The sequence below is a fragment of the Alexandromys fortis genome, unplaced genomic scaffold (assembly GCF_014885135.2).
Source record: "Alexandromys fortis isolate MF-2015 unplaced genomic scaffold, M_Fortis_MF-2015_v1.1 scaffold_80, whole genome shotgun sequence".
Taxonomy (NCBI): domain Eukaryota; kingdom Metazoa; phylum Chordata; class Mammalia; order Rodentia; family Cricetidae; genus Alexandromys; species Alexandromys fortis.
Genome location: NW_026068174.1, coordinates 305,523 through 317,575, shown reverse-complemented (window position 1 = coordinate 317,575; position 12,053 = coordinate 305,523). Strand labels below are relative to the sequence as shown.

The 12,053-nt window shown below is 42.5% G+C and overlaps 2 protein-coding genes across 2 annotated transcripts in view; one reads left to right on the top strand and one right to left on the bottom strand.

The window, feature by feature from the left end:
• Nucleotides 1-7,220, bottom strand: part of Cct6b (chaperonin containing TCP1 subunit 6B) — a 44,655-nt gene extending 37,435 nt beyond the window's left edge. Inside the window, exons 1-3 of the mRNA XM_050128580.1 lie at nucleotides 6,982-7,220; nucleotides 5,152-5,215; nucleotides 3,128-3,262 (exon numbers count right to left, since the gene is read on the bottom strand). Of these exons, the coding sequence (XP_049984537.1) occupies nucleotides 3,128-3,262; nucleotides 5,152-5,215; nucleotides 6,982-7,118 (336 nt within the window). The 5' untranslated portion in view covers nucleotides 7,119-7,220. The remainder of the gene's footprint in view (nucleotides 1-3,127; nucleotides 3,263-5,151; nucleotides 5,216-6,981) is intronic.
• A 7-nt stretch (nucleotides 7,221-7,227) lies between these two features.
• Nucleotides 7,228-8,863, top strand: Znf830 (zinc finger protein 830). The gene has a single exon (XM_050128720.1). The coding sequence runs from the start codon at nucleotides 7,271-7,273 to the stop codon at nucleotides 8,387-8,389; it is 1,119 nt and encodes a 372-aa protein (XP_049984677.1). The 5' UTR covers nucleotides 7,228-7,270; the 3' UTR covers nucleotides 8,390-8,863.
• Nucleotides 8,864-12,053: the final 3,190 nt, after the last annotated feature.

Here is a 12,053-nt window from a genome sequence, read left to right as displayed (position 1 = left end):
TTTTTTTTTTTTCAAGACAGGGTTTCTCTGTGGTTTTGGAGCCTGTCCTGGGACTAGCTCTTGTAGACCAGGCTGGTCTCGAACTCACAGAGATCTGCCTGCCTCTGCCTCCCGAGTGCTGGGATTAAGGCGTGCGCCACCACCGCCCGGCTCCAGCTTCTTTATGTAGGCATTTAGTGCTATGAACTTTCCTCTTAACACTACTTTCATTGTGTCTCGTAAATTTGGATATGTTGTGTGGTCATTTTTATTGAATTTTAGGAAGTCTTTAATTTCTTCCTTTATTTCTTCCTTGACCCATTGATGCTTCAGGTGAGCATTGTTTAATTTCCATGTGTTTGTGGACTTTCTAGAATTAGTGTTGCTATTGAATTCTAATTTTAAGTCATGGTAATCTGATAAGATACACGGGATTATTCCAATTTTTTTTTATATTTTGTTAAGAGCACTTGTTGCTCTTACAGATAACCTGGATTCAATTTACAGAGCTGACGTGGTGGCCTACAATCATCCACAATTCCAGTTCCAAGGGATACAATGTACTCTTCTGAATTCAAAGGGCACCAGGCATGCATGTGATTGGCATACATACATGTAGGCAAAACAGTCACATACATAAAATAAAAATAAATCTAAGATACTTTCAAGTATCAATTCCAGGCCAGCAAGATGGCTCAGAAGGTAAAGGTACTTGCCACCAAAAGGGACAACCTGAGTTTGCTCAGGGCCCACAAAGGGAAGGAAAGAACTGACTCTCACAGGTTGACCTCTGACCTCCACATATAAATAATAAGAGTAATTTTTTCAAGTAGCAATGCCGTGAACTATAAACGGCACTTCAGGAACTAACGGGATATGACAACTATACACAAGGCACTACCCTAGAGCTTCCTTTCTCTGGGAAAGACACTCTTATGACAAGTGGTGAAATTTGAAAGAAATCTGCAGACTGGATAATAGAATTCTCTGTAGCTGTTTGATGCTGTGATTAATTTCCTATTTATTATACATATACTGTGACTATAAATGAGAATTCAGTGATTCTAAAAATTATGCTAAGTGCTGGGAGTACATGACTGTAACCCCAGAGCTTGGAAGACTGGAGCAAGGTGGTAAGTTAGAAGTCAGTCCCATCTACACAACAAGTTGGAGACCAGACTGAGCTACACAGTGACACGTGTCTCAAAACAAAAACAAACAAACAGTGACAACAAAACAGAAGAAAAAAGTCACACTGAAAGTAGGACACATTGCAGCTTACTCTCACCCATGCAGAGAAGAAATAAGTAGCACTGACTTCCTCTGATTGTTTGACCTTCAAGATCCAACTTAGAAGGAAGCCATATTACACTCAGAAGAGCTTAGGGACCAAAAGAACCTGGGTATTTGATGGTTGGTTGAACTTTTAAGTTTACCGGCCACAGACCCTACCTTATCCCTCACCTTTCTCTTGTGTGAGATGATGGTTTCTGCATAGTTAAGACAGTTTTAGTTAAGTTTCCAGTAGTTAAGCCCAATCATTCTAAATGAGATAAGTTGCAGGCACTGAATAGATAGTGCCCAATACCAAATGGAACATAAAGAGGCCAGAATCTCCACTTTGACCAGGTTATGCTTTGCCAAGATAGTCTCTGAATAAGAGGGAGCACTCAAATAATTGTAGAAAAGACATCTGCAATGTTGAGGAAAGAGCATGACTGGGCAAAGGCACAGACACAGAAATGTGAATGACGACTCCATAGGCCAGTGAAGAGATGAGCGCAGAGAGGTGGTTAATGAAGGGAAGATGGACTAGAAAAGTAAACACAGGCACAAGGTGAAAACCCTCCAGTAATTTTTCCCCAGTTAATTTTAAAGAAACATAATTTTGTTTCAACTTCAATAGTAACATTTTCTTTTGTAAGCATGATTCATGGGTACATGGGAAGTTTACTTTTTTTAACCTTTCTATACAAATTTAAATATTTATATTTTTAAAAATATTTATTTATTTATTGTGTATACAATATTCTTTCTGTGTGTATGCCTGCTGGCCAGAAGAGGGCACCAGACCTCATTACAGATGGCTGTGAGCTACCATGTGGTTGCTGGGAATTGAACTCAGAACCTTTGGAAGAGCAGGCAATGCTCTTAACCTCTGAGCCATCTCTCCAGCCCAAATATTTATATTTTAAAAAATACATAATTGCAATAAAAGTGTGAGAGCCCAGTTTTGGATCCATTCCATCTTGACTAAAGATCAGAGTTCAAACCTATTCTTGCTCTCAAGAATGAACAATAGGATGCTTGACCAAAGGTGTGGCTACTGAGAGCTTTGCTCCTAGAAGGCCAGACAGCAGGATGTTTGCCTTTGGGCATGATCACTAGGTGTTTGGAGATGGAAGAGGTAATTACACTTGCTTCCTTGTATCATGGGAGTCTTGTGTCCTCCCCTTTAGATTGGGGTATATAAGGACTGTGAGTGTTAAGCTCGGGGCTCTTCTACAGCATCACTGAAAGCCCTCCCAACTCTACCTTCTGTCTCTTGTCTATTTCTCTCCCCAATCCTCATTCCCCTTCTCAGGAACATATGTACCAGGAAAACCTCAGTCCCAGCAAAAAGGACATTACTTTGTTGGAAAATAAAAATCGGTTTCCACTTATTACTACCTAAGATTATCTTTTTTAAGTCCATTTTTTTAAAAAGATTTATTTATTATGTATACAGTATTCTCGGTACTCTGCCTGCAGTCATGCCTGCAGGCCAGAAGAGGGCACCAGACCTCATTACAGATGGTTGTGAGCCACCATGTGGTTGCTGGGAATTGAACTGGAGACCTTTGGAAGAGCAGGCAGTGCTCTTAACGGCTGAGCCATCTTTCCAGCCCCCTAAGATTATTTTAATTACAATTAGTTCTTATTCTCTAAAATTAAACTTTAAAAAATTTCTTTGAAGCCGGACAATGGTGGCACATGCCTTTAATCCCAGCACTTGGGAGGCAGAGGCAGGCGGATCTCTGTGAGTTCGAGACCAGCCTGGTCTACAGAGCTAGTTCCAGGACAGGCTCCAAAACCACAGAGGAACCCTGTCTCGAAAAACCAAAAAAAAAAAAAAAAATTTCTTTGAAATAGTACAAAATTTTAATACCTCAGAAATGTAAAGATCGGCTTGCTTGAGCAGTTCCCCAATGATCAGGACATTGGAGGTGGTGCCATCGCCTGTGACTTGGTCCTGGGCTGCCGCTACTTCCGCTATGATGGAAGCTGTTGGGTGCTGAATTTGCTGGAAAAGGTAAACACTGATTTAAAAAGACAGGGACTATGATAAAGAAGGCCACTAAACCCAAGATAACCCTAGGGTCAATAGCAAAATTAAGAAACAAACTTCATGGTGCACATTTACAAGTTGTACATTATCAATATTTAGTAAATGTCAAATCCAAAATTTTAAAGTTGAGAATTAATGAGGTTTGAACATTTTATGAAAGTCTTTGCTTACAAATGCAATGACATTTACAAGAAAAGATTAAGCCCTTCAATCTCAAAGATGAATACATATATGAAAATGGCAAAGGACTTTTTCTTTTTCCATGATTACAAAGACTATAATGAAGTGCTCTAAAAAGATGCTATTAATTTGTAAGTATCCCTAAGCTATTAGACTCTATAAACATTTGAAAATAGTCAAATTTCATTCTGTTGATGTTTAGTCCAACAACCATATCTCAAGAATGTAGTTTTTAGCTGACAGCCTTATCTTAAAAATACAAATTGTGAGCCGGGCATGGTGGTAGAAGCTTTTAATCCTAGCACCCAGGAGGTAGAAGCAGGTAGATATCTGTGAGAAAGGCCAGCCTGGTCTACAGAGTGAGTTCCAGGACAGCCAAAGATACACAGAAAAACCCTGTCTTGAAAAAAAAAAAAGAATAAATACACACACACACAATTGTGGAGGTAGGGTAAACCGTGGCTGGCATGTAAAATTAATAAAAAAATACAAAATTGTGGTGCCAGCCGGTAGTGGTGCATACCTTTAATCCCAGCATTTGGGAGGCAGATGCATGTAGATCTCTGTGAATATGAGACCGGTCTGATCTATAGAGTTCCAGAACAGAAAGAGCTACATAGAGAGAAATCCTATCTCAAAAAGAAAGAAAGAAAGAAAGAAAGAAAGAAAGAAAGAAAGAAAGAAAACAAAGAAACTGTGGAACTAGAGAGAGAGCTCAGCCATTAAGAGTATGTTCTGTTCTTCCCGAAAAGCGGAGTTTGGTTCCCACCACCCACAACAGGAAGCTTACACTTGCCTTAAGTCCAGTTCCAGGAACCCTTTTCTGGCCTCATCAGGCACCAGCATACACGTGGCATACACTCATACAGATAGACATTCATACGAGTAAAATTTAAAAATCAATAAATCTTTAAAACTACAAACTGTAAGGCTGAAGCTACCCTTAGTGGTAAAGAGCACTTAACTAGCACATGAGAGGGCCCAATGCTCAATCCCTAGCATTGCAAATATTATTTTTAAAAAATTTTTCAAGACAAGGCTTCTCTGTGCAGTCCTGGCTGTCCTGGAACTCACTCTATAGATCAGAATGGCCTCAAACTCAGAGATCCACCTGCCTCTACCTCCCAAGTGCTGGGATTAAAGGTGTGCGCCACCAAGCCTGGCTAAAAAAAATTTTTCTTTCCTTTTATGTGCACTGATGTTTTTCTTGGATGCATGCCTGTGTGAAGATGTTGGATTCCCCTGAATCTAGAGGTACAGACAGTTGTGTGTTGCCATGTGGGTTCTGAGCATTGAAGCTGGGTCCTCTGGAAGGACAGCCAGTGCTCTTAACCACTGAGTCATCTCTACAGCCCACAAAACTATCTTTAAGTAAATAAAGTTGCATATGAGATACAAAGTGCACCTTCCCCCTGCAATGTTGAACCTAGAATCCTGTACATGCTAGGGAAGTGCTCTACCACTGAGCTGCATTCCCAGCCTGTGTGCCATGTTTTTAATTAAGGCTTATAAATTGTATTAAAGGCAGCAGCAGATGGGCATTGTATCTAATGCCTGAGTCTAACACTCAGGAGCCTGAGGCAGGCTTGTGAGTTTGTGGCCAGTCAGGGTTACACAGGCAGATCCTGTCTCAGGAAAGAAAACGAAGAAGAGCATTAGCTCACCATCTCATGAAGCAGTACATTGCCGTCTTTTGTGAGTTTGATATCACCTGCCCCAGACACAAGCCTGTTCAAAGAACAATGGTACTTATTAACTCCACAAGTCAAGACTCAAAAAACACTCACTCCCAATTCTTGTCATCCACTGTTCTAAACACAGATGACTGGGCTTGGAAACTCCACATCGAATGGGGTGATGCTGTGGTAAAGACTGCCACTTGCAGCCCCTAGAATTATTTCTCCCAGATGACCTTCTAGTGATTTCATTCCAAGTGGAGCATTTATGGGCTTAGAGAGTAGTTAATGGGTCATAAACATTGCCTAATGAAAAGTATAAAACAATGCACAAATCTGCAAATTTCCTGTACGTTTTTATTTTGGTAAATGTCATAACTCAGTCACTGAATTTAGTTGCTCTCATCCTTGCATTTATTAGATGCACCAAGCTCTGCCAATTCCACAATTTAAAATACCTTCGAATCTTAGCCCTTTCTCTCCAATTTTATTATCATTTCTAGACTGCTTAGATAGCCATCTTGTCTCCAAATTTGAATCAACTCTTTGCACTATATTTTTCTAAAAGGCAATGTGACTTAGTTTCCTGATCGACAGCCCTTCAATGACTTTATGTTCTCCACCATCTTCAAGGTAAAATTAAAAGTGATTTAACAGTAACATACTTGGCCTTTCCCAAACGCTCTTGTTCCATCGCCCATCATTCCCACAGTAGGTCTTCCAGTCCCCTTAATGCATTATAATGTTTGTTTCTGAGGGATTTACACCACTGAGTGGCCTTTAGTCCTTTCACCAACTGCCCAACTCATTCTTCTACAACTCTGCTCAAACATCACCCGTTATTTGAGAGGTTTTCCCTTCAGCCATTAGTAATTGGACCCCTTTCCTCTGTAAAATCGTTTGCATCTATATATAATTGACCCACCTGTCACTACCATGTCCTTGAGATACCGTCTCAAGAGCTGCAGAGATGGCTCAGCAGTTAAAAGCACTTACTGTTCTCGCAAAGGATCTAATCTTGGTTTCCAGCATCCATATCAGATGGCTCACTCAAGTTCGGGGGATCTGACACCCTCTGATCTCTGGGGGCATCTGCACACACCTCGTGCACATAAATTCAGATAGGTGCACACATATAAAATAAATCAAACTTTTTTTTAGAAAAGAATAGAAACTCTCTCATTTGTTTTCCCAGCATCTGATGTTAAGTGGCCTCGTTTACTATTAATGTCAGTTTGCTCATTCCTCTCGGGGTGCCACTTTGCTAAGAGACCTTTTCATCTCCCCACTCTTTTTCTCCCTGTGTAAGACAATGGTGCTAAATAAATGTATGTCCAAATGGATGGATAAATATAAAGAACTCTAGGTACAGAGAGTTGCCGGAGCTTGACTACTAAGTACTAACAGATGATGAAACCTGAGTTTGAACCTAAGCCTGCCTAGCTCCAAAGCCAGTACACCACACTGCCAAGTCACAACAATCGGGTCTACGGTGGGGCTGCAGTCCAACGTTTGCTGAGCGGGTGCACAAGGTTAAATACATCCCCAAAAGGAGAATGGTGAAGGAAGCTCCAGAAGCGTTCAAGGCTTAATGTTTACAGGGAGTCACGGTACGAATAGCTGTTTATGAACGCTATTGAAAAGGGGGGGGGGTGCCACAGCTACTGGTGGGGCCTTTTCTTTTGGGCGAACAGGCTGAAGATCTGAGAGCAGAATGCGAGAGGGAGGAAAAACTGCAGCTTTGTTTGCAGGTCTTCACTGAACATCATCGGCCCCAGAGGGCGCCGCGACAACCCACACACCCTAGCGGCATCTCACATTTTTAGCGCGCCCTTAGGACCCAAGCTCGGCCGCAGCACATCCTGCAGCCCTCGGGCGGCGCAGACATTCACAGCCAAAGCCGCCTGGCTGCGCGTCACCTCAGCCCCGGGGTTGGCGAGTTTGATCGCAGCCATGGTTCAACGGTCCAGCCCCCAACCGGCCGACTCGGAACCCCGGCGCCACGCCCACTCTCCTGAGCTTCGGCCAATCGGCCCCATAACAGGAAGTGACGCTATCACGCCTCGCCGGTTCAGAAGCCACAACCGCCTGACTCCCTGACGCAAACATGGCGTCCTCCGCCTCCGCTGGGACTCCGGCGGGGAAACGGGTGGTGAATCAGGAAGAACTGAGGCGGTTGATGAAGGAGAAGCAGCGCCTGAGCACCAACCGGAAGAGGATAGAATCCCCGTTCGCCAAGTACAACCGTCTGGGGCAGTTGAGCTGCGCGCTTTGTAACACTCCGGTCAAGAGCGAGCTCCTGTGGCAGACCCATGTTCTGGGAAAGCAGCACCGGGAGAGAGTAGCCGAGCTGAAAGGCGCCAAGGGAGCAACCCAGGGCCCGTCGGCCTGCGCAGCGCCTCAGCCCATCAAGAGGAGAGCGACGGATGTGGAGAGCCAAGACACCAAGAGAGCCAAGGCCTCCGTGGGACCTCAGGTACAGCCCTCCACCTCGGCCTCGTCTGCCAACTTTGAGAAATCGGGAAAGGAGGCCGCTAGGGCAACCTCCAGTAAACCTTCTGGACTCGGTTTACTCCCTGATTATGAAGATGAGGAAGAGGAGGAGGAAGAAGAGGGGGATGGAGAAGGAAGGGGGGACAGCAGCAAGCATTTTACAGATGCACAGGGCAAAGACAAAGAACACTCGCTTGTCCCTCCGAGGGAGACAACAAGCAGTGTGCTGCCAAACGATCCCTTTAATACAAACCCTCCCAAGGCCCCCTTAGTTCCTCATTCAGGTTCCATTGAGAAAGCAGAAATACACGAAAAAGTGGTGGAAAGGAGAGAGAACACCGCCGAAGCATTACCAGAAGGGTTCTTCGACGACCCTGAGGTAGACGCAAAGGTCCGGAAGGTTGATGCCCCAAAAGATCAGATGGACAAAGAGTGGGACGAGTTTCAAAAGGCCATGAGACAAGTCAACACTATTTCCGAAGCTATCGTTGCCGAAGAGGATGAGGAGGGACGCTTGGACCGGCAGATTGGAGAGATTGATGAGCAGATAGAGTGCTACCGTCGAGTGGAAAAGCTGCGGAATCGCCAGGATGAGATAAAAAACAAACTGAAAGAGGTTCTGACCATAAAAGAATTGCAGAAAAAGGAAGAAGAGAATGTGGACAGTGATGACGAGGGAGAATTACAAGATTTGCTGTCTCAGGATTGGCGGGTGAAAGGGGCTTTGCTGTAAGGTTTTGAAGATCCAGGTTGTCCATCATTCTCGGCTGCCCCGTAAAAAAGTGCTGTGTCCTAGTTCTTGGGCTACTCGGTCCTTGGGTATTCTGAGTTGTTGAGAGAAAATAAGCCACTGAGCAGTAATACTTTGGGGAAGGTACTGCGGTGCTATTTATTATAAAATATTCGAGGTAAAACAGTTTGTGACATTTTTGAAGTTATAACCGCAAATCGCCAACTTTTTCGCGTTTACAGGCATAATGTTGATTTTTCAGTTGTAAAATCTTAAATTGTAAATACTGTATGTAGCAAAGTATATATTTACATAAAGTCACTGTTTGAAACTTATAAATAGAAATCAGACAAAAAAGACACACGTTTATATGACCTCGATGTACATATATATTTTTGAGCCTTAAACTCCCAAGGGTTGGGACTTTGGGGAGGTATTTTTAAAAGGCTACTCATAAACATATATATTTTTCTTAAATCGGTGAATGAGTATTTTCTTTTCAAAATCATGCTTCGTGAGATCACTGAGAACATGTCAGAAATGCCCAGCCTCCTTAAGCCAACATTTCTTTTGATAAGACTAATGATTGTGAAGTGTAGGTCTGTATCACCTGTGAAACTTCTGATTATGTGTGGACTGTCGAATCACCTATGAAGCTTTAGTGTGAACCTTAGCCTTAGGTTCCATAAATGGGGTTCAGATGACAGTATTCTCGAACGTTCCCAGGTTGGAGAGCAGCTGCCCTGTGTCCAAATCTGTTTCTCTATTTTCTCAGACTTTGTTTTCCTCCAACATGGTCTGTAAATTTGCTGTACTCCCTGCCCCTGTAGGCACCCTATCCAAGGCCATGGGAACGCTAGGTTTGTACCTTTTATTTCTACCCCATTGAGTCTGAAGCTTGATTTTTGTGGTAAATTAGGCTTGTGTTTACAGGTTCTTTCAATTGTAGGAAGACGTTTATGTTGCTTAGGAAAGCAGTGACAGTTGCCTTACACTAGCTGTTGATAGTTCGAGATGTCCAAAAGGAAAAGAAATAGCAGTGTTTAATATACAGCGTGTTCAAATTTAGTAATAGCTAAGACATACTGTTCTAAGTATAAGCCAGACAGGACCCCAAGTACTTTACATATAGTAACCCATTCTAGTTCCAACTCTCTAGAGGGAAGCACCAAGGAAAAGGGTCTGGAAAGCCTTGAGAACTGGATGTGGTGACTCACACCCGATACCCTCAGCTTTAGGGAAGCTGCAGGAGATGGCTGAAGTTTGGGAACAGCCGGACTACATGACTAAAGTGAAAAAAAAAAAAAAGCCTTTAATTCTAAAGAATTGCTCCTACAGGCAATGTAAAAATAAATGGAGGATTTTGGTTTTGGTTTTAAACAGAAGAATTCTGTGATGATTGGATGTACTCCAGTTGTATATGGTACAGAAGGAACACAGGACAAGGGACTGGGAGATTATTTGGAAACTACTTCAAAAGTAAAGTGACTGAGACTGGTTAGTTACGGACCATGTGGGAGAAAGTAACAGAATTTCTCAGGAAAAGCTAACATTTCAGTGATTAGAAGTAGAAGAAAATAAATGTAGAAGGAATAAGGATAGGAAGCCAAAGGATGTTCTAGATATGGCTATCAAGAAGACTGTCTGGCGTGGTATGTGCCACACATCATTAGTAATCATGCTGCCTGTGACACCAAGTCTGAATTCTTACCTGCCTACTGATTAGCGATAGCCATTTCAGTTTGATAGGCACAAGGGGTGAACGTGACCCAGTTTTCAGTTCTTTCCTCATGCAGGAAAGTAAAGGTGACTTGAAAGGTGAGTGTTGATCTATAGGAGCACCTTCATTAGACATACGAAGCTGGGCGTGGTGGGTCATATCTGTAATTCTATCACTAGGAACGGCTGAGGCGGGAGGATTCCTGTCATTTTGAGGCCATATATTTGACAGTAAGATGATATCTCAGAAATCAAAAGTGCAAAAATATAAACTATTAAATCTAGTGGCCATTTTTAAAAGAAACAGGTGAAGTTAGTTTCAGTGTTTTTATTTACCCTGCTATTTCTAAAACGTTCATTTTCAGTACATGATATTTAAAGACTACTGAATACTTTCACATACGTTTGTGAAATCTTGAGTGTATCTAACAACATACACATTTTAAGGCCCAGTGGCCATTGGTGACTAAAGGCTTCCTTAAAGGACAGCACAGATCTAAAAGTTACATAAGTGAATAAAAGAAAACATGCTGAGGAAGTAGGAGCAAAAGGTTAATTCTTGGCATCAGTGGAGGTTAAAATTTGAGAAGATAGGGTGCATGTCTCTGTGTGGAGGCCACCCAACATAGGTACTGGGTAACAAACTCAGGTCCTTTAGGAGAGCAGCCAGTATCCTTTGGAAGAGCATCAAGTGCTCACAACCACTTAGCAATCCAGCCCCCTGTTAACATTTTATTCTTAAATGTTTGATTATTTTAAAAGGCATAAGGAATGTAATGTTAATGCACATGAACTACCACCACCTTTTTGTTTTGTTTTTTAGAGACTAGGTTTCTCTGTGTTGCAGTCCTAGCTGTTCTGGAACTAGCTCTTGTAGACCAGGCAGGCCTTGAACTCACAGAGATCCACCTGCCTCTGCCTCCCTAGTGCTGGAATTAAAGGCACGTGCCACCACTGCCAGGCTAACTACCACTAACTTTTAAGAGGGCCAAGAACATCATAATCTAATCTCTGTGGTCCTTATTAAGAACAGGAGGGAAGGACCCCGGTCATAACCAGTGCTCAGTGAGTCCTTGTCGAATGTGAGACCGAAGGAGCAGCTCCATCAACTGCAAAGATCCTTACATCCTCCGAGCTGAGTCAGAGGCCTGGTGTTTAACTGTGCTGTTCCCTGATAGAATTAATCCCAAGAATTCCTTCTAGTCCTATCTCTTTTTAGAGTGGTCCCTAACTCAACCACCATCACAATAAGAATTATTGTAATGGGCCAGGTGGTGGTGGTGCATGCCTTTAATCCCAGCACTTGGGAGGCAGAGGCAGGTGCCAGCATGGTCTACAGACTGAGTTCCAGGACAGCCAGAGCTGTTACACAGAGAAACTGTCTTGGAAACAAAGGATAAAAAGGTATTTTCTCAAAAAAAAAAAAAAAAAGTATCTTCTCCATTTCATTTAAAACAGTCCCCCCTAATTTGAAAGAAAAAAATGCTAATCCAACTGTCCTTCAAATATACATTTCTCTGCCTTACAGTTATGAAATACTTTCTCATGTATTTTACTTATGATGGAAGTAATGTCTGCTTTTCTGGTGCTTGCAGGGGAAAAAAATATAAAATTTAGACCTAAAACCTTTAATAGTTAACAAGCACCAAATTAATAAAGACTAATAAAGCAAAGCAGTTGGCAGCAGAAAGCCCAGCTCAGGCAGACTCCCTTTCCACTTTATTATTTATTCTGCAGTTCTGGAATTTAAAGCCAGGGCCCTAGGCATGCTAGGCAAGGGTTCCATCACGAAGCTGTATCCAGCCTGCTCCACCTCTAAGTGTTAATGATCTTAGCCAAGTCACCGTTCTAAGCTTCAGTTTGCTCAAATATCAGATGGAAACACAGTCCTCATGGGGATGCAGTGAGAGTCTGTAGGCTCATTCTAATACAGAATAAAAAAATCTTA

Coding starts and splice junctions, on each gene's coding strand:
- Znf830 (XM_050128720.1), top strand. CDS start 7,271: ATGGCGTCCTCCGCCTCCGCTGGGACTCCGGCGGGGAAACGGGTGGTG.